The 21020-nt window shown below is 41.9% G+C and overlaps 1 protein-coding gene across 2 annotated transcripts in view; it reads right to left on the bottom strand.

Annotated features, from left to right (window-relative positions):
* Positions 1-10603: 10603 nt before the first annotated feature.
* itgb8 (integrin subunit beta 8) overlaps positions 10604-21020 on the bottom strand; it is an 85167-nt gene continuing 74750 nt past the window's right edge. For both annotated transcript variants that reach the window (XM_033046061.1, XM_033046071.1), the window contains one exon: positions 10604-10970. In XM_033046061.1, coding sequence (XP_032901952.1) covers positions 10759-10970 — 212 coding nt within the window. In that variant the 3' untranslated portion in view covers positions 10604-10758. The remainder of the gene's footprint in view (positions 10971-21020) is intronic.

Genomic DNA, 21020 nt, shown 5'->3' with positions numbered 1-21020 from the left:
TGCGAATGCTGTTCGTGGACTTCAGTTCAGCATTCAATACAATCATCCCTCAGCACTTGGTAAGCAAATTGGGTTAATTGGGCCTCAGCACCCCCTTGTGTAACTGGCTACTGGACTTCCTCACTGACAGACCCCAGTCAGTGCGGGTTGGAAACAACACCTCCAACATCATCTCTCTGAGCACCGGCTCCCCTGAGGGCTGCGTCCTGAGTCCACTGCTGTTTACCCTGATGACCCACGACTGCTGTACCAGGTTTAGTACAAACCACATCATGAAGTACGCAGATGACACAACAATGGTGGGCCTTATCCGGGATGACAATGAACTGGCTTACAGGGAGGAGGTGAAACAACTGGTGGACTGGTGCAACAGGAACAATCTGATCCTGAATGTTGACAAAACAAAGGAGGTCATCGTTGACTTCAGGAGAAACCGGCACAGTCACACACCACTACACATTAATGACATTGATGTGGAGTTGGTCAGTAGCACTAAGTTCCTGGGGGTGCAGATCACGAACAGTCTGACCTGGTCACAAAACATCACATCACTAGTTAAGAGAGAGCAGCAGTGTTTGTACTTTCTGCGCCGGATGAGAAGAGCTCACCTCCCCCATCCCGTCCTCACCACTTTCTACAGGGGCACCAGAGAGAGCATTTTGACCAGCTACATCTCTGTCTGGTTTGGGGACTGCAAAGCCTCCGACTGGAAGTCCGTGCAGAGAGTGGTGAGGGCGGCTGAAAAAATCATCAGGACTTCTCTTCCTTCAATCCGGGACATTGCGAGCAAATGTTGCTTGTCCAAGGCCAACAGCATTATAAAAGACCCCACACATCTCCATCATGGACTGTTCACTCTGCTGCCCTCGGGCAAAAGGTATCGCAGTATAAGGAGCAGAACGGCCTGGTTTTGCAACAGCTTTTCCCCCCGAGCCATCAGACTCTTGAATTCCATATAATGTGCCACCACTATTATCTATTTTATCTTTTTATCTATTTTATCTTTTTATCTATTTTATCCTTTTGTTATTTTATGTTGCACGGTGAGCCAGATGCAACGAAATTTCGTTCAGACTTGCATTTGTTGGTGTATTTTTGAATGACAATAAAGTCTTTGATTGATTGATTGATTGATTGATTGAAAGCTGTATTACATTAGATACAGGGAACAATTTAACAAGCAGGTCTTTGCCTTTGAATGGTTCATACCAAATGTCCAACTGCCTATATTATTATTGCAACATTTTTGCTATAAATAAAATGGTTCACATTTCAAAGGATAGCTAACACTCCACTACATTTCGGGGTCACTTACAGGTCGGGCAGTTAGGGACATTAAGGTCACTTCCATAAAGGATATTGGTGAACCAAAAACGGCACAAAATGCTTGAGTAATTCAGCAGGTCAGGCAGCATCTCTGGATAGGTGACGTTTCAGGTCAGGACCCATCTTGAGACTGATCGGGGGGAGAAAGTTTGTATCTGCCGATTAAACCCCACCCTGCCCTCACCTGTATCCACCTATCACTTGCCAGGCTTTGTCCCACTGACACCTCTCTTCCAGTTTCCCTGCCCCTACTATGATCAATCTGAAAAAGGGGTCCCTACCCAAAATGTTGCCCATTTGTGTTCTCTGGAGATGGTGCCTTCTTCTTCTTGCGTATGGCGTGCACAGACTAAAGTTGTAGGACAACTTGTTCTATTTGATCTTATTTGATTGTGCACGTCGGGTTAATTGCATTAGTCAAAGCCGAGTGGACCACATGAAGGTTGCAATCTCCCACCCCAAGATGGGGCCTGACTCACTGTTACTTCAGCACTTTGTGTATTTTGTTGTTAAATTCTGCAATTCCTTGTCTCTTCATATTAATGAACCAGTTGGGTTTTTATGATAAGCTTACACCTTCATAAATGCTCTTGTTCGACCTGGAATTTCCTTTTATTTCAAATTTATTTAACAACTGAATTGAAAATGTTTGCACTACCTCTGTTAGAATTTAAACAGTTTTTATTTCCAAAATATATATTTTTTCCAAGACATCTTATTTTTTTGTTGTTCATCTTTCTCAATTTTCAAAATAACTTTTAAGAGGTTCTCTTGTTCTCGATCAAAATCATGTTTTATTAAATTAGACCGTGAACAGAAATAGTTTGTTAATTCATTAATCACATTACACCCAATTCGTGCTACTGATATACACATTCCTACCTGTATTGTTTAATGGAGGAACTGCAGATTGTTTGTCTCTACATACGATGAGACACAAAATGTTTGCGTGCAGGCACAGAAATTAATTACGAAATAAGAATACATTATATCGGGGTACATTTAAAGGCATAATTATAGATTTGGGAGCAGGAAGCTTTGCATGTGCTTGCTATTTTATCACTTTAAGAATGTCTTATGACTGTTGATTGTATCCATTGTCATGGCACGCAAAGTATTTTCATAATCAGGGAGGGGGATAGCAATGAGGCATCTCTCAACATCCAGGCACGCAGGTGAAAGGGCGTACAAAGTCTTCAAGAGGAAGTGCGATTACCTCAGGCAATAGGAAATTTGTCAGTGAGGCATTTTTATGATATGTGCAGTGATAAATAGGTTCAGCCTCCCATTTACAGCACATTATATACATCATCATAGAATTTTGCAACCAAGAAATGGATAACTTGACCTCTTTGTGTGTGGAAGTTTATCAAAATATCTGGATGAGGGAAAAACGGTGGAAAAGCTCAGACCAAGCCCAAATCTTGCTCGTCCCAAGCTGGACTGCAGGCTCCTGAGAAAAAGCAACTGTGCTGAGCGGGTGGGTGCTCAGGGTGGAACGGTGGCACAGCGGAATAGTTGTTGCCTTACAGCGCTTGCAGCGCCTAAGATCCGGGTTCGATCCTGACTACGGGTGCTGTCTGTACGGAGTTTGTACATTCTCCCCGTGACCTGTGTGGGTCTTCTCCGAGATCTTCGGTTTCCTCCCACACTCCAAAGACGTACAGGTTTGTAGGTTAATTGGCTTGGTATAAATATAAATTGTCCCCAGTGTGTAGGATAGCATTAATGTGTGGGGATCGCTGGTCAATGCGGACTCAGTGGGCTGAAGGGCCTGCTTCCGCGCTGTATCTCTAAACTAAACTCTTTCATCAGTAATGATGCTTTCTCCAGATAAACAATGTAGTTTAAACATACTTGTTTGTTGTCCAGGCAATAAATGATATTTTATTTAACAGAGCCTTCGGGAAGATGACATACATTTACAAAAGGCAGGATTTTGCTGGGTTAATTTTACGAGCATGTTTAGAAAGAAAAACATCACAATCTTAATGATTATTCCATTTTTATTTTAAAAATAGTCACAGATATTTAGTACTACAAGATATAATACTCACAGAAAATATTTAAAAAAACTATATCACAAATATGCAAAAAGCTACAAAAAATGTCAACATTCAGTGCTAGTCTTGTTGCTCAAGCAACCAGATTGGTTTATTCAAAGTCTGCAATTTATTGCAGTATTCCAGTTGAGTAATCGCCTATAATGCTTATTTAAGAAAGTGGTTTTTAGATTCTAAGGTTCTCAGCCCTGGTATCATTACCACATGGAAATGAATCTATCATATTCCTGTGAAATTAGTGTCAAAACTTTGTGGTTGGGGCCCTCAGTATTTGGTATTATGCATATGTTGGAAAGGTTATGGCACATGATGTGCATGAGGGTTTTTTGGCTAACGATGAAGAGCAAACATAAGGATACCATTTTCACCCCAAAATCTCCATTGGTGGTAAGCATTTAACTTGAGAACTTAACTGAGATAGGAATCCAGTGTTAGACTTGATAATCTGGGACTGATCTGGCAGTCCTATTTATGTAATGCCAAAGTAGGCCTAGCATGTAGTGTAATGGGTAGTTTGTGCCTTCACCAAGCAATGTCAGCATAAGAAATATGCAGATATTTCACCCTGGGCATGCTTCATAAGCATTGCATACGTTCGAGTATCTAGAGCATATCAGACACATGAAACACCCAGAAGGACAATTCTCAACTTAATGGCCCCTACAGTAACTCCGTGATTTTCTTCACTGAATATATTTTTATAGAAATTCAATTGCATCCTCATATACAGTGTGCTAGGATTGAATTTCTTGGCAAATAGATTCCTTTAGGTACAGATGAGATGGCACTAATGTAGTGTGAATATCTAAAATAATTGGAGCAATTAGATTCCATATTTGGATTCGGATTACCTCTTTTTTCAGGAATAATTTATTTAAGCCAATTATTCTTGATGTTGTTTATCTTATTATGTTTGAAAAATGAAACATCATTAACTGATCAAATTTTACCCAATTCCACATTCAAGTTTTCTATCTAAGATTTATAGGGAAGCATTCATTTGCAGCACACACCGAATAATTAGCAGCAATTTAGGACATAAATACATCTTCAATATGTCAGACTACAGGAATAAACCACTTTGGCAATAATATGCTTAAACAACATATTAACATTTGTTAACTATTGGCATGGATTCTTTAAGTATATAACTTTTTACAGACAACAACTTTAAAAGATAATCTCCTATACAAAATCAAAATAAATTATTAGGTCAGCTATTAAATGATCAATTATTTTACTAATCAGAATTTATAATAAATATGAAACATTCTATTAATTGTTAGTGCAAATTTAGAGTCTTTTAGAATTAGATATTGACATTCTACAGCTATCTTTCTGTAGTTAATGCGAGAAATCAAACCAGTTCCATCAACTTCTGATTATTTTCTGAAGTGTGCAGTGTTAATCAAATACTCTTGTACATTAGATGAATTACTGTGAAATAACTGGTTAATATTATTGCAGGATGTGCTATGTTGTTGAAATAAAAGTGACATATGTTTTTCAGTCATACGTGTACCATTTCATTGAAATCAGTAGTATCATTGCACTTTTTAGAAATGTGGAAGATTATGACATGGTTGAGAAAATGAAAAGCCTGGGATTTTTCTCTCCGGTGGAATGGGAAATGTGTTGATACGGGAAAGACCAATGGTTCAAACTGCAGAGCTATAACAAAGTAATTTTGATTTAATACTATTGTCAGATTGGTAATTTAGCTATAAGAATGTCATGAAATGTTAAATCCCAGGGAAATAATGTCACGCACCAATAACCTCAGGATAATAATGACATTGGTATAAGTAAGAGTACCAAACATATGAGAATTAAACTGCAGATATTATCATTTGTATTGTTAGTGAAGAGACATATCATTCATCATCTGACATTTCTCAGAACATTATTTTAATGACTGCTAATGATTTTTTAAAAACCTTACTAAAATAATGCAGTAGAAAATGTAATTTGACCCAAATGCTCCTCTATAATTATGTTCTAGTATTATATATAAATGTAATTAAAAGACAATATTATGTCACAATATGCACGAAAATGCTGGAAATATTTGGAGAACTGGATCAATCCACTTAAAGGATGTCTTCCCATGTTACAATAAATAGAGACTGTTAATCAATTGCTTCTTTAAAGCTATTCTTGCTTTTGACAGTAAAATGTAATTAATCTGTGTAATTTTATCTATGTTAAATTATACATCTTTGAGGAAGTTAATAGCAGGACAGACAGAGGGGAGGCTGTAGATGTTGTTTACCTAGATTTTCAGGCCTTCGATAAGGTGCCACACGTCAGACTGCTAGGGAAGATGAGAACCCATGGTATTAAAGGAAAGATACTAGCATGGATAGCAGGTTGGCTGGATGGCAGAAGGCAGAATTGCAATAAAACATGCTTTTTGAGGTTGGCTGTCAGTGACTAGTGGAGTTCCGCAAGGGTCGGTGCTGGGGCCACGCCGCTTCACGTTGTATATTAATGATTTGGCTAACGGGATTGAAGGCTTTGTGGCCAAGTTTGCAGATGATGCTAAGATAGGTGGAGGGGCAGGCAGTGCAGCGGAAACAAGGTTTCTGCAGAAGGTCTTGGACAGGTTAGGAGAGTGGGCAGAGAAGTGGCAGATGAAATACAGTGTAGCAAAGTGCAGAGTCAAGCATTTTGGTGATAAAAATAAAGGTGAATATTATTTTCTCAATGGAGAGAGAATCCAGAACTCAGAGGTGCAAAGGGACAAATGTGCAAAAAGTTGATTTGCAAGTCAAATCGGTTGTAAGGTAGGCAAATTGAATGCTCGCATTTATATGAAGAGGACTGGAATACAAAAACAGAGCTATAATGCTGAACTCTACAAGGTGCTGGTCAGGCCGCATTTGGAGTACTGTGAGCAAATTTGGGCCCCGTATCTGAGGAAGGATGTGCTGGCTCTGAAGAGGATCCAGAGGAGGTTTTACAAGAATGATTCCAGGAATGAGTGGGTTAGCATATGATGAGCACTTGACAGCACTGGGTCTCTACTCGCCGGAGTTTAGGTTGAGGGGGGACCGCATTGAAACTTACAGAATAATGAAAGGCATAGATAGAGTGGATGTGGAAAGCGTATTCCCACTGGTGGGAGAGTCTAGGACCAGAGGTTATATCCTCCGAATTAAAGGGCGCTCTTTTAGAAAGGAGATGAGGAGGAACGTATTTAGTCAGAAGGTAGTTAATTTGTGGAACTCATGGACGCAGTGGGCTGTGGAGGCCAAGTGAGTGGATATTTTTAAGGCAGAGTTAGACAAATTCTTGATTCAAGTGTTATGGGAAGAAGGCAGGAAAATGGGATTAGGAAGCAGCGATCAGCCATGAGTGAATGGCCGAATGGACTTGATGGGTTGAATGGTCTAATTCTGCTCCTTTTACTTGTGAACGTGAACTTAATGTATTATTAGACTCAGACTAATATAATGTGGGAGTGTCGGCTTCTAAATAATCAAGGCATATAAACAGTATCTTAAGATTTTTTTAAGAGCAATTATATAGTACTTAAAATCAAATCAAAATAGGGTTTATCAAAGGACAGATGTTTTCTGCAACTGTTGTTGATTGTTAACATCAGTCCTTTTTTTGAATTAACTGACATTGGAGATTTTAGTTAAGATTTCTATGTGTGTGCGTGTGTGTGTGTGTGTTTTGTGTGTGTGTGTGTGTGTGTGTGTGTGTGTGTGTGTGTGTGTGTGTGTGTGTGTGTGTGTGTGTGTGTGTGTGTGTGTGTGTGTGTGTGTGTGTGTATATATGAGAGTTACAGATAGTGATCAAGAGATGTTTTCATTAAAATGGAAACATGATCGACTGTCATGTAATTGCAGACACTAGAAATCTGTGAATAATGTTCATTTTCCATGCTGGGAGAGACTCTTGATTCCAACTTTAAGGAACTTCTTCACATAAAATGCAAGCTTTGAAATCAAATTGCAACAAACACACTAAGGTAGAGAGCAGCTGACCAAAGTTATTTTTTTAAACAAAAAGGTAAACGACTGGTGATAATATCAGGTACAATAATTTCCAGTCCATTAGATTAAATAGTAATCATCTTTTACGGTTGATAGTTCCATCACCGGAAGATATTGCTAATTTGACAATATTGCTCCATGTTAATTGATAGTGAAAATACTTAGCTAATTCTGCTACAATATAGACTTTTCTTAAAATGTTGAGAGATATAAAAGATATTTAAATGCAGTGCATTCAGAAAGTATTCAGACCCCTTCACTTTTTTCCATATTTTGTTACGTTACAGTTTTGGATTTAAATCATTTTTTTAATCATCAATCTACCCACAATTCCCCAGAATAAAGAAGTGAAAACAGGTGTTTAGAAATGTTTGCTGTAATTAAAAAGAAATAACTGAAATATCACATTTACATAAGTATTCAGACCCTTTGATATGACACTTAAAATTGAGCTTAGGTTCATCCTGTTTCCATAGATTATCCTTGAGATGTTTCTACAACTTGATTGGAGCCCACCAGTGGTAAATGAAATTGATTGGACATGACTTGGAAAGGCACACACCCCTCTATATAAGGTCCCACAGTTGACAGTGCATGTCAGAGCAAAAACCAAGCCATGAAGATGAAGGAATTGTCTGTAGACCTCCGAGACAGGATTGTGTCAAGACGCAGATCCGTGGAAGGATATAAAACAATTTCTGTAGCATTGCAGATCCCGAAGAGCACAGTGGCCTCCGTCATTCTTAAATGGAAGATCTTTGGAACCACCAAAGTTCAAAGACCTGGCCGCCTCGCCAAACTGCGCAATCAGGGGAGGTGACCAAGAACTCTGACAGAGCTCTAGAGTTCCTCTGTGGGGATGGGAGGGAGAGCCTTACAGAAGGACAACTATATCTGCAGCACTCCACCTATCAGGCCTTTATGGTAGAGTGGCCAGACGGAAGTCACTCCTCAGTAAAAGGCACATGACAGCCAGCTTGGAGTTTGGCAAAAGGCATGAGAAACAAAATTCTCTGGTCTGATAAAAACTAAGGTTGAACTCTTTGGCCTGAATGTCAACCTTCACGTCTGGAGAAAACCAGGCACTGCTCATCACCTGGCCAATACCATACCTACGGTGAAGCATGGTGGTGGCAGCATCAAGCTGTGCTGATGTTTTTCAGCGGCAGGAACTGGGAGACTAGTCAGGATCAAGGGAAAGATGAATGGAGCAAAATACAGAGAGATCCTTTATGAAAACCTGTTCCAGTGCATTCTGGGCCTCAGATTGGGGTGGAGGTTCACCTTCCAACAGGACAACGACCCTAAGCTCACAGCCAAGACCACGCAGGAGTGGCTTTGTGACAAGTCTGTGAATGTCCTTGAGTGGTCCAGCCAGAGCCCGGACTTGAACTCGATCGAACATCTCTGGAGGGACCTGACAATAGCTGTGCATCGACGCTCCCCATCCAACCTGACAGAGCTTGAGAGGATCAGCAGAGAAGAAATTACCCAAATACAGATGTGCAAGGTTGTAGCATTATACCCAAGAAGACTTGAGGCTGTAATCGCTGCCAAAGGTGCCTCAACAAAGTACTAAGTAAAGGGTCTGAATACTTATGTAAATGTGATATTTCAGTTATTTATTTTTAATTACTTTGCAAAATTGTCTAATCACCTGTTTTAGCTTTTTTATTATGGGGTATTGTGTGTAGATTGATGATAAAAAAAAGAATTTAATCAATTTTAGAATAAGGCTGTAACGTAACAAAATGTGGAAAAAGTGAAGGGGTCTGAATACTTTCTGAATGCACTGTATATTAGTGATGAAACTCCATAGCATTTTGTGAAATGCTTACTGTAATTTTGCTGGAAGAGCCAAGAAAATGCTAGTTGCAGTTTAATCAGCAACCACACCACTGGTGTTAAGTTTTACATTATTATTTTATCAAATTATTGTTGATCCCCAGTGTACTTTAGGTAATCAATATGTATCTGACTATATTTATTGAAAATAATCATAATTTCAATATTTTGAAAACATAAATAATAATCCAAAATAAATATGGATATTAATGATGATAAATCTATAACTGACAGTAAATTAATGTCATTGTTTGTCATGAATGTCAATGAACTATCACAGTATTTGCTCTTGAAAATAATTTTCACATATCCTATTTGGAGCCAATTCAGTATTGATGATGCTATTGTAATTCTATACTTTATTTTCCAGTGGTATTAATAGAAATTATAATAATATTGCTATTTTTTCCAGTAATTTGCTTACAAATATTATATTGCACAGAGGTTGATGGTTCCAAGAATCATAGGTACAAAACACAGCAGATTATCAAATAAAATATTTTGTTAAAATGCCACATTTTTGCCGAATTATAGGATAGATCTCAAGCGGTCAGTCCTTACAATTTAATTTACATTTAGTTTTGGTTAGATTGATACTGAAATAAATATTACTAATATGAGTTTGTTGTAATATCTGAAGAATGTCAATTATGACACAAAGTAGTATCTGAAAGACTAAAACCTATCTAGTAATTATAATATGTTACACCCAATATTCAGTTACTTAGAAGCAGTTGTCAGAGAAAATTCTATTTCATGGGACAGAATTACACAAGAAGACTGGAACGTCAAGGCATTCAGTCTTAATAAAAGGTGACTGAGGCAGACTGTTCATAGTGTAATAAAGGAAAATAAGGAACATGACAACATTAAGTTGCAGTATTTGGATTAACAAGTGCAGGTTTTAAATGCAAAGAGGTTGATTAGATAGTTTTTGTTAATGTACAGCAATCAACATCTTGGACTGAAATTTACTTTGGACTGTAGCTCAAAACAATTGGCTATTAATCAGCAACCCATTTTACACTATATATTTTCTAATTCTGTTGCCTTATTTCATTGGCAGCCAATGGCAATTTCACTGTAGAGTGGATATCCTCATTTAGTGATGTTTGGCAGAAATCCTCAAGATTGATAAAACCAGAGGAACGGGACAGTGCAGTATATCTGAGTGGGTGAGCTCAAATGGAATGAGTTTGCCCACCTCATTCTTGTGATCTGCTCATTTGACCTTATGCCTTTGAAACAGTTTGTGTTCCTGCATTAGTTCTATTACAATTAGTCGATGTTTTTGTCGATTTGTACATATGAAGGTCACATTTTGTCGATGTACATATGAAGGTCACATTTGTGTGTACCTACATATGAAGGTCTTCTGGTTTACCCTGCTTGTAAGCTGTAGTATTTAACCAACTATCAGAAAAATAACTCTTCCATGAAAAAGGAAAATACATGTTTAGCCTCAGTAGTCTATGTCAGTATATTTCCATCATGATGAATTACTAGAAACAATGTAAATGTTAAACTTTCTGGCTACTTTTAAATCTATAACCTATTAATTCTACCTTTTGTGGAGCAGAGATTTTACAATTGTTTCCAGGGTGAGTTGGTTTGTTTGTATTCCAGTGCATCATTATCTGCCTGAACACCATCACAATGATTAGTCCTGTGATAACTGTACCAGCAGAGAAGACAAGAAATGTTGCAAGAATCTTGTGTCTCGAATAATATTCTGGAAAATAATAATATAATTTAGTATCCGAAGACAGATCTACAAACAGAAGTGTTTCACACTTAAATTTCACATCACATTTCATGTAATTACTGTGATTATATGTTCATAAACATAGAACGTGATCTACATTAATTTATACTGAATTCTAACCATAATAAATCACTAATATTTCAGGTGCAAACTCATTGAAATATTTTTTTTTTAAACTCGGTCTTCAGAATGCAACTTCTGTTGCTGTGCGTTCACAGATAGCTCTGGGTTTCTATTCCACTGTAATTATTCTGAGCAACATATGATTTCAGAATAGCAGTACTTGTCTGTAGTTCCTCTTTAGTTTAATCAAATTGTTTTTACATTCAGCAGTTTTCATGTGAAGAGGAGTAATTTCCCAGTGCTGTCATGCCATTGAGAAAGGCCTAAGTAGATGGGATCAAATTGGTTTCCAAGCACTTGTAAAGGACAATGACATTAGCGAGTGAATGAAAACATGAATCAAGTTTGATAAATTGACGTTATGTTGTGGAATCAAATAGCTATTTCTAAAATTAATTTGCTTATAATCTAAGGGTCTAATAATAGTACATTTATAGCAGTCTTTAGGGCGATCATACTACATTGTGGTAATTCAACAATTTTGCACATCTGAAGGCAAACTTAGAACACACATGCTATAAAGAAAAACAGCAGAGAAACAGGCCCTTCAGCCCACAATTTACATGCTGCCCATTAGTTATCCATTTGCACTAATTTACCAGCACTTTGTTTTTTTGAAATGGACAGTCAAACTAGCCTGGATAATTAATTGTTCAACATTAATAAAATCATTAAGAATTTAAGGATTATCGTGGAAATTATCTTAACAAAAATATTAATTATGCAAGGAGATCATATTATTTCACGATCAGAACATAGAAACTTAAGAAAATAGAAGCAGGACTGAAGCAATATAGGAGGGGAGCAGAAGGGACCATTTAGCCCCACAACCCTCACCAGCATTAAATATGATCATGGCTAATCTACCCCAGGCCTCATCTCCTCCTGCGTGCCAGTTCCCCACACCTCCCAAATTACCCGATCTTTGAAAAATGTTTCTAACTCCTTTTTAAATGGTGTATCTTCCACGATCCACTCTGCGAGATAACTCTATAAGGATTCAGCATACTATGAGAAGAAGTTCCTGCTCATCACAGCTTTAAATGGATGATTGCGTTGCGAGAGAGGCTATGTTGAGGTGAAGGGCTATGTAGAGGGTAAGTATGAGGCTTTGGCTCAAAAGCCTTTGGTGAGATGGCTGAGCAAAGGCTGAGCAGAGGGAGAATGAGGTTAAGGTATAATCTGCTGTTTCATTTTTTAGTGCAATAGTGATAGCTGGTGGAATGGTGAATTGTTCCTCCTGCAGGATGCGGGAAGACAGGAAAAGCACTGGGTTACCTATCCCCTACACCAGTGAGAATGTGGCTAGGTGCAGTTCTCATAGACCATATTAGGGGACTGGAGCTGCAGCTGGGTGACTTCAGGATCATCCCCTTCGATACAATTGAGGGGGATGACCCGTGGAGGGTGAGCAGCAATAGCAGTCTGGGCTCTGGTACCGAGCCATGGCTCCAAGGCACAGACGAGAAGGGTAATGTGTAGGAAGGAACTGCAGATGCTGGTTTATTCCAAAGATAGACACAAAAAGGGTAATGTCAGACTCAACCATATAGTCCAGGATGTATGAGAGTAGCTGTATGCCATTCTCAAGTGGGAGGTGAGAGCAGCCAGAAGACGTTGTGCATGTTGATAGGTAGGAAAAGGGATGAGGGCTTGCAAAATGAATATAGGAGTTGGATAAAAGGTTAAAAAGCAGGACCTCCCGGGTAATGATCTTTGGATTACTTATGGTGCCAAGAGCTGGTGAGGGTGGAAATAGGAAGATGGGACTGATGAATGCGTGGCTGAGGAGTTGGTGCAGGGGGCGGGAATGCTGAATTTTGGACCATTGGGATTTCTTCTGGTGCAGATGTGACCTGTACAAGAGGGGTGGTTTGCACCTGAACTGGAGGGGAACCATATCCTGGCAGCTAGGTTTGCTAGTGTTACATGGGGTGGTTTTAAATGGACTGGAGGGAGAGAGCGGGAGGGGGGGGTGGGGGGAGAAGAGAGATCCAATGCAGGACTAAAGCAGGCTGAAGGTTAGTGTGGAAGGTGATGAAATAAAGTTCAGTGGATACAATAGACAGGCGCACAGCAGGGAGTGATGGTGGTCTGTTGGATTAAATTGCATTTATTTTAATACATGAGGCCTGATGGAAAAGGCAGATGAACTCAGGGCATTGATAGGTACATGTAACTGGGATATTGTAGCTGTTATTGAAATCTGGCTAAGAGAGGGACATGGCTGGCTGTTTAATGTACCGGTATTACAGGAGAGGTAAGGTTGCCTGTCCCTTTTCCGGGGTTACGTCTATGTCCAGGTGGTGTTAGAGAGGGACGACGCGCTGTTCACGGGCGCCCTGGGGGATTTCCGGGACCGTTGGGCACCGCAGGGGGTTGAATGCATCCTTGACAAGGAGTGTAAGATAGTTGTATAATAGTTTATCGTTTGTCGTGTATTATGGTGGTGGGGTCTGTTTGTTTCTGTACTGCATATATTATTTTAATATTTGAATAAATATTTTTGATTAAATAAAAGCTGGTTATGATGCAGCGGTACTGAGTCTACCGATCGAGGAGGGCGGATAGTCGCTGGTGTGCATTTGCACCCACTTGGCGGCTCTCCGCCTCTAGACCCTGCAGAGATACCTGTACTCAGGACGTCCTCCCAAGTGGCACGTGCTGGCGACGTACTTTTTCCAACAGGCCACTGCCTTCAAGATGGTATGCGGATCCCGATGGTGGGCGTCAGCCGTGTCGTCCTGCTGGGAATGCCCGGCTTCAACTGGGACTTGTTGAAAGTCTGGAACCTGGTTGCCGTCGACCGGGCCTCCCCTCTGCCGGCGGAGGGTGACGGCCCGGGCGTGAGAGCAGCCGGCCCTTGTCCCTCCCCAATGGGTGTCGGGGAGGCTCAAATGTGTGGAGTACTTGCGGCTGAGCAAAGGCCCGCTCAGCCGGAAGTACTCGTCGGACCCAGGCGCCCTAATCCTTCCCTGGAGTCACCTTTCCTCGACACCCTTCATCTCCTAGACATAGGGAAGCGTCTCCTGTACGGGATCCTCCACCACACCCTGCACTTCCTCACCCTGGTCCACTGTCCGGACACCAAGTGGCGGTCAGTGTTGCCTTTCTGTCAAGAGGGGGCCCCCTGTTGGAGTCCCTCTACGCAGGGATTCTCCACCTCCACATTGGGGACCTGGGGTGGAGGGTATTGTACCGAGGAGTTCTCTGCAACCCGTTTCTTTCGCGGTTCACAGACTCGCCAGCCGCCTGCCACTTTTGCGGGCTGGAAGAGTCTGTGTACCACGTGTGTATGGAGTGTGTGAGGTTGCAGCCCCTGCTCCTTTATCTAAAGGGGCTGCTCCTTGGCTTCTGGCAGCATTTCTCACCCACCATCCTCATCTTCGGACACCCTGTGCTTTGGGGAGAGGGTAGGGCTGAGGATGTCCTGGTTGGGTTGCTCCTGGGCCTGGTCAAGCTGGCCATCCGCGAGTCACGGTGCCAGGCGGAAGAGGGATCTGCCCGACCCGGCTGCCTGCCCTTTTTCCAGGGTTATGTCCGTGCCTGGGTGGTGCATGAGAGGGACTACTCACTGTCCATAAGCTGCATCTGCTGCAACCATATATATGGATATATGTATGTGTGTGTGTGTGTGTGTGTGTGTGTGTGTGTGTGTGTGTGTGTGTATGTGTGTGTGTGTGTGTGTGTGTGTGTGTGTGTGTGTATGTGTATATATGTGTGTGTGTGTGTGTGTGTGTGTGTGTGTGTGTGTGTGTGTGTGTGTGTGTGTGTGTGTGTGTATGTGTATATATGTCTGTGTGTGTGTGTGTGTGTGTGTGTGTGTGTGTGTGTGTGTGTGTGTGTGTGTGTGTGTGTGTACTTCGGGGCATGTGTGTATATTTACACACTGAATTTTTTGTTCTCTCCTTTATCATATTGTTTACAGTGTACTATGCTTACATATTCCGTTGTGCTGCAGCAAGTATTAATTTCATTGTTCTATCTGCGACACATGACAATAAAGCACTCTTGACTCTCTTGATTTTCTGATCCAAAGACCACAATTAGTGAGGATAGTAAAGGGGCTGTCCCACTTGGGCGACCTAATTGGCGAGTTTAGAAGAGTTTTGAAAAAATGACATGTTGAAGACCTCCTTCGACCTCCTTCGACTATGTTGAAGACCAGCTTCGACTAGCTACGACTAGCTAGCTACGACTAGCTATGACTAACTTCGGGAAAATTGGACACAGAATAGTGGAGAGTGAAGACGATCTCCTTCGACCTCCCTTCGACTATGATGAAGACTATCTACGACTGCCTTTGATTAACTTCGACTACCCTCGATTACCTACGACTAACATGCCGACCTCCTACGACTAAACCTACGAGTAAAAAAAGTATCGATTTTTTCCATGGCGACCTTTTTTAACTCGCGGGCATTTTCTAACATATTGAAAAAACGCCGCCACCTAGCTGAGGCCTCGAGTACGCGGAGACCACTCTCGAGCCTGAAGGAGAGTTACGAAGACCTCCTATGACCTCGTGTCGACCATGCTGCGAGTATGAGTCGAGGGCAAACTCGCCAGAACTCGTGGTTTATGTCGCCCAAGTGGGACAGGCCCTCAACAAAGCATACTCCACGATAATGCTCAGCAACTGTGCCCTGAAAAACTGCATTATCAGTCCTTTACTATAGATAATTGAATCATTGACTGAGCAGCCAAATGTTGGTCTAAAGGGCCTGTCCCACTTGGCGATTTTTTCGCCGACTGCCGTTGTCATATCACGGTCACCAAAAGATTTTGAACATTTCAAAATCCAGCGGCGACAAAAAAAATGTTGCAACACTTGAAAAAACACCGCTCGTCAATACATCATCATGCCGCGTCGCCACCGCATCAAGCCGAATGACGCTGCAAATTTTTCAGTGACCTTTCAAGATTCAAGATTCAAGATACATTTAATTGTCACATGTGCCAGATGGCACAGTGAAATGAAATTCCCATACAGCCATACAATAAATAAATAAAGAACACAACACACTATAGAATTTGACATAAAACATCCCCACACAGCAGAATCAGAGTTTCCCACTGTGTGGGAAGGCACCAAAGTCAGTCTCTTCCTCCACTGTTCCTCGTGGTCAGGGCCTCCCCAAGCCCTCCGCAGTTGCAGCTACGGGCGGCCCGATGTCCAGGACCGCTCGCCGGGGTGATACAAGTCCGACGTCGGGGCTGCGGGACGTCCTCAGCGGCGTGGACACCAGAGTCGGCCCCCTCCTACCGGAGTCGGCGGCTTCCAAAGTCCGTAGGCCGCGCCGGGTGGAGACCTGCTGCTGTAGACCCTCTGCAAGGCTCCCCAGGACTCCACGATGTTGTTCAGCGCCGCCTGCGTTGGAAGCTCTCTGCACCAGAGCTCCACGATGTTGGAGCAACGGCCCAGCGCTCCGGAGCTCCAAACGGCGACCCAGGTAGGCATCGCCCGCTCCGCGGTGACTCCAGAGCTGCGCCGCCGCTGTTGCAGCCCTGGTCCGGTACCCGGACCCCGGCACGAAAGGCCGCTCCGATCCAGCTGGTAGGCCGCGAGGTGGGGGGCGAGGGCGCGACTCGGAGAAATAGTCGCGTCCCCGCCAGGAAGAGACTGGGAAACGGTTTCCCCCCTAACCTGCCCCCCTCTTCCACATAGAAAAGTAAAAGTTCCCCCCAACACAAGGCTTTAGACTAACTAAAAATTTAAAAAAAGATTGAAATAACAGACAGGCTGTAGGTAGAGGCTGCTGCCAGTGCAGCGCCCCTAGTGGACAAATGTTGGTCTAAAGGGCCTGTCCCACTTGATGATACCTCAGTCAATGATGCCGGCATTCACCAAAAAAATCGCCGTGGGACAGGCCCTTAACTCTATTTACAAGTTTGCAGATGACATCACAGTGGGTCAGATCTCAAATAATGACAGCTTAGAAAGCAAGATAACAATGTATCTTTCAATGTCAGCAAAACAAAACAGCTGGTCATCACCTTCTGGAAGCTGGGCGTAGTACACATCCCAGTCAGCATCAATGGTGCTGAAGTGGGGATGATCAAAAGCTGCATGTTCCTCGGTGTACATATCACCAACGATTTCTCCTGGACCAACCACATGGACGCTACGGCCAAAAAAGACACCAACACCTCTGCTTCATTTGCAGACCAAGGGAATTGTGTGTCTTCAACAATTTTTACCAATTTCCACAGATGCACCATAAAAAAGCATCCAGATGCCTCGCAGCAACAGGCAATTATAAGGACCAAAATGGGCCATGAAATGTCATTGCCAAATCAGATTAAAGAAAATCGCATTGTTTTTATACACACATTATAAATAAGAGGGTTAATGGAGAGAAGATAGGACCACTCAAGGATAAAGGAGGGAATTTATGTTTGGAATCAGAGGATGTGGGCAATTTACTAAATGAGTACTTTGTATCAGTATTCACGAAGGAGAAGAACATGGAGAATAGTGACTAAATACCTGGAGTATTGCGTACAGTTTTGGTCTCCTAATCTGAGGAAAGACATTCTTGCCATAGAGGGAGTACAGAGAAGGTTCACCAGACTGATTCCTGGGATGGCAGGACTTTCATATGAGTAAAGACTGGATAGACTCGGCTTGTACATGTTGGAATTCAGAAGACTGAGGGGGGATCTTATAGAAACTTACAAAATTCTTAAGGGATTGGTCAGGCTAGATGCAGGAAGATTATTCCCGATGTTGGGGAAGTACAGAACTAGGGGTCACAGTTTAAGGATAAGAGGGAAGACTTTTAGGACCGAGATGAGGAAATCATTTTTTACACAGAGAGTGGTGAATCTGTGGAATTCTCTGCCACAGAAGGTAGTTTAGGCCAGTTCATTGGCTATATTTAAGAGGGAGTTAGATGTGGCCCTTGTGGCTAAAGGGATCAGGGGGTATGGAGAGAGGGCAGGGATGGGATACTGAGTTGGATGATCAGCCATGATCATATCAAATGGCGATGCAGGCTCGAAGGGCCGAATGGCCTACTCCTGCACCTATTTTCTATGTTTCTATGTTTCTATCTAAAAGCTGGAGTAACTTGGGTCGAGACTCTTCTTCAGATTTCTTCAGTCTGAAAAAGTGTCTTGGCTCGAAACGTCACCCATTCCTTCTCTCCAGAGATGCTGCCTGTCCCGCTGAGTTACTCCAGCTTTTTGTGTCTATCTTTGGTTGAAACCATCATCTGCAGCTCCTTCCTACACATGGAGAATAGTGTGATTAGTGTGGGATGCACTATTATGTCGGGGCAGTTTGAGATCAAGAAGAAGATGATGTTTGGTCTCTTGAAATGCATCAAGGTGGGTCAATCTCCAGGAGCTGATGCGATCTGTCCCAGGTAAGTTTGCAGAGGCAAGAGATTGCAGGGGCCTTGACACTGATCTTTGCCATCGTCTCCAGCCACAGGCAAAGATCTGGAGGGCTGGATGGCAGCCAATGTTGTTTGTTTGTTTAAGAAATAAAGTAGAGATAATCTAGGAAATTGTAGGCCAGTAAGCCTCACATGAATGGTAGAGATGATATTGGATTGTATTCTTTGGGATATAAATAACTTGCATTTGGAAAATAATTGGATCATTAGGGATAGACAGGATGGCTGACCAGAAAAAAACAACCCACTTGTGCTTGTGCAAACAGCTTCACTGAGTGCCACGTGGCACATCTTTTATTCCTCTTGTTAAGCAATGTATATTTGAAGGGATAAAGGAAGGGATAGGGGAGGTTGAAAGTGAGTGTTTTACTTTGCATAACCAAATCCAATGCATATCTAGTTACAGCAGAAGAAACACAAAACCACCCACCCAGAACACAGTATTGCACATATAGTCCTCTTGTACATGACTTCCTGTGTAGTAGCTGTTACAACTGATGATCCATATGTTGATTTGCATCTCAATTCAGGCAGAAATTAACTCCCAGATTTTAATGACATGATGTAATGATTTTTTTAGAAAGATTTATATAAGAAAAAGCAATTAAAAAAAGACCATAAAATTAGGGAGGCACAGTTGCATCCTTGTGAATACTTTCTGGAAACTTTCCAGTTTAATGGTATGCTTCCTACAGCTATGTGACGAGAACTGCACACAATACTCCAAATGTGATCTTACTAACAATTTTAATATGATGCCCCATCTCCTGTACTCAATGCCCTGGCTGATGAAGGAAATGTACCAATCAATAGCACTTTATTGCAACACGTACCTAGATACAGTGAAATTCTTTATTTTCAGACAATTCAGTAAAATGTTTTTTTAAGGACAATCGCACCTAAGTACAAGAGTGCAACTATTGTTGTTTGGGAATATTAGATTGCACTGAGGCAGTACATAAAGAGTGAGGATGTAACAAATAGAATGGATAAGGGAGAGGCAGTGGATGTGGTGTATCAAGACTTTCAAAAATGTATTTGACAAGGTCCCACACAAGAGATTAGTGTGCAAAATTAGAGCACATGGTATTGGTGGTAGGGTATTAACATGGATACAGAACTGGTTGGCAGACAGGAAGCAAAGAGTAAACATAGAAACATAGAAAATAGGTGCAGGAGTAGGCCATTCAGCCCTTCGAGCCTGCACCGCCATTTGATATGATCATGGCTGATCATCCAACTCAGTATCCCATCCCTGCCTTCTCTCCATACCCCCTGATCCCTTTAGCCACAAGGGCCACATCTAACTCCCTCTTAAATATAGCCAATGAACTGGCCTCAACTACCTTCTGTGGCAGAAAATTCCACAGATTCACCACTCTCTGTGTAAAAAAAAGTAGGAATTAATGGGTCCTTTTCAGAATGGCAGGCAGTGACTAATGGGGTACTGCAAGGCTCGGAGCTGTGACCCCAGTTATTTGCAATATATATTAACGATTTAGATGTGGGAATTAAATGTGACATCTCCAAGTTTGCAGATGACACAAGGCTGGGTGGCAGTGTGTGCTGCGATGAGGATACAATGAGGCTGCAGGCTGACTTGAAAAGGTTGTGTGAGTGGGAAGATGCATGGCAGATGCAGTATATTGAGGATAAATGTGAGGTTATCCACTTTGATGGCAAGAACAAGAAGGCTGATTATTATCTGAATGGTGTCAGATTAGGAAAATGGGAGGTGCAACGAGACCTGGGTGTGCTTGTACATCAGTCACTGAAAGTAAGCATGCAGGTACAGCAGGCAGTGAAGAAAGTTAATTGGCCATTGCGAGAGGATTTAATTTTAGGAGCAAGGAGGTCCTACTGCAGTTGTAAAGGGCCCTGGTGAGACCGCACCTGGAGTATTGTGTGCAAATCCGGTCTCCTAATATGAGGAAGGACATCGAAGGTACACAAAATGCTGGAGAAACTCAGCGGGTGCAGCAGCATCTATAGAGCGAAGGAAATAGCAACGTTTCGGGCCGAAACCCTTCTTCAGACTTCTTCATGAGGAAGGCTTTCAAGAGGGAGTTAGATTTAACTCTTAGGGCTAAAGGGTTCAAGGGATATGGGGAAAAAGCAGGAACAGGGTACTGATTTTAGATGATCAGCCTTGATTATATTGAATGGTGGTGCTGTTCGAAGGGCCAAATGGTCTACTCCTGCACCTATTTTTTCTATGCTTCTATTATCATCTGAATGGTGCAAGATGTCTGGTGCAAGACGTGTCTTTGTCTGTCTGTCCCCTTTGAGGAAACTTTGTCTGTCGGTCCACTTTGTCTGTCTGTCCCTTGGTCTCCCTGTTCTACTAGACTCTTCTACTAGACGCAGTTAAATTCCTTTTGCCAATCCTTAGCCCACATTCCCCATTTGATCTATCTACTTCTTAGACAACCTTAGATAAACTTCTTCACTGTCCACTATACCACCAATTCTGGTGTCATCTGGAATGCAC

This window comes from Amblyraja radiata, chromosome 2 (assembly GCF_010909765.2).
Source record: "Amblyraja radiata isolate CabotCenter1 chromosome 2, sAmbRad1.1.pri, whole genome shotgun sequence".
NCBI classification, from domain to species: Eukaryota; Metazoa; Chordata; class Chondrichthyes; order Rajiformes; family Rajidae; genus Amblyraja; species Amblyraja radiata.
This window is presented reverse-complemented; position numbering and strand designations above follow the sequence as displayed.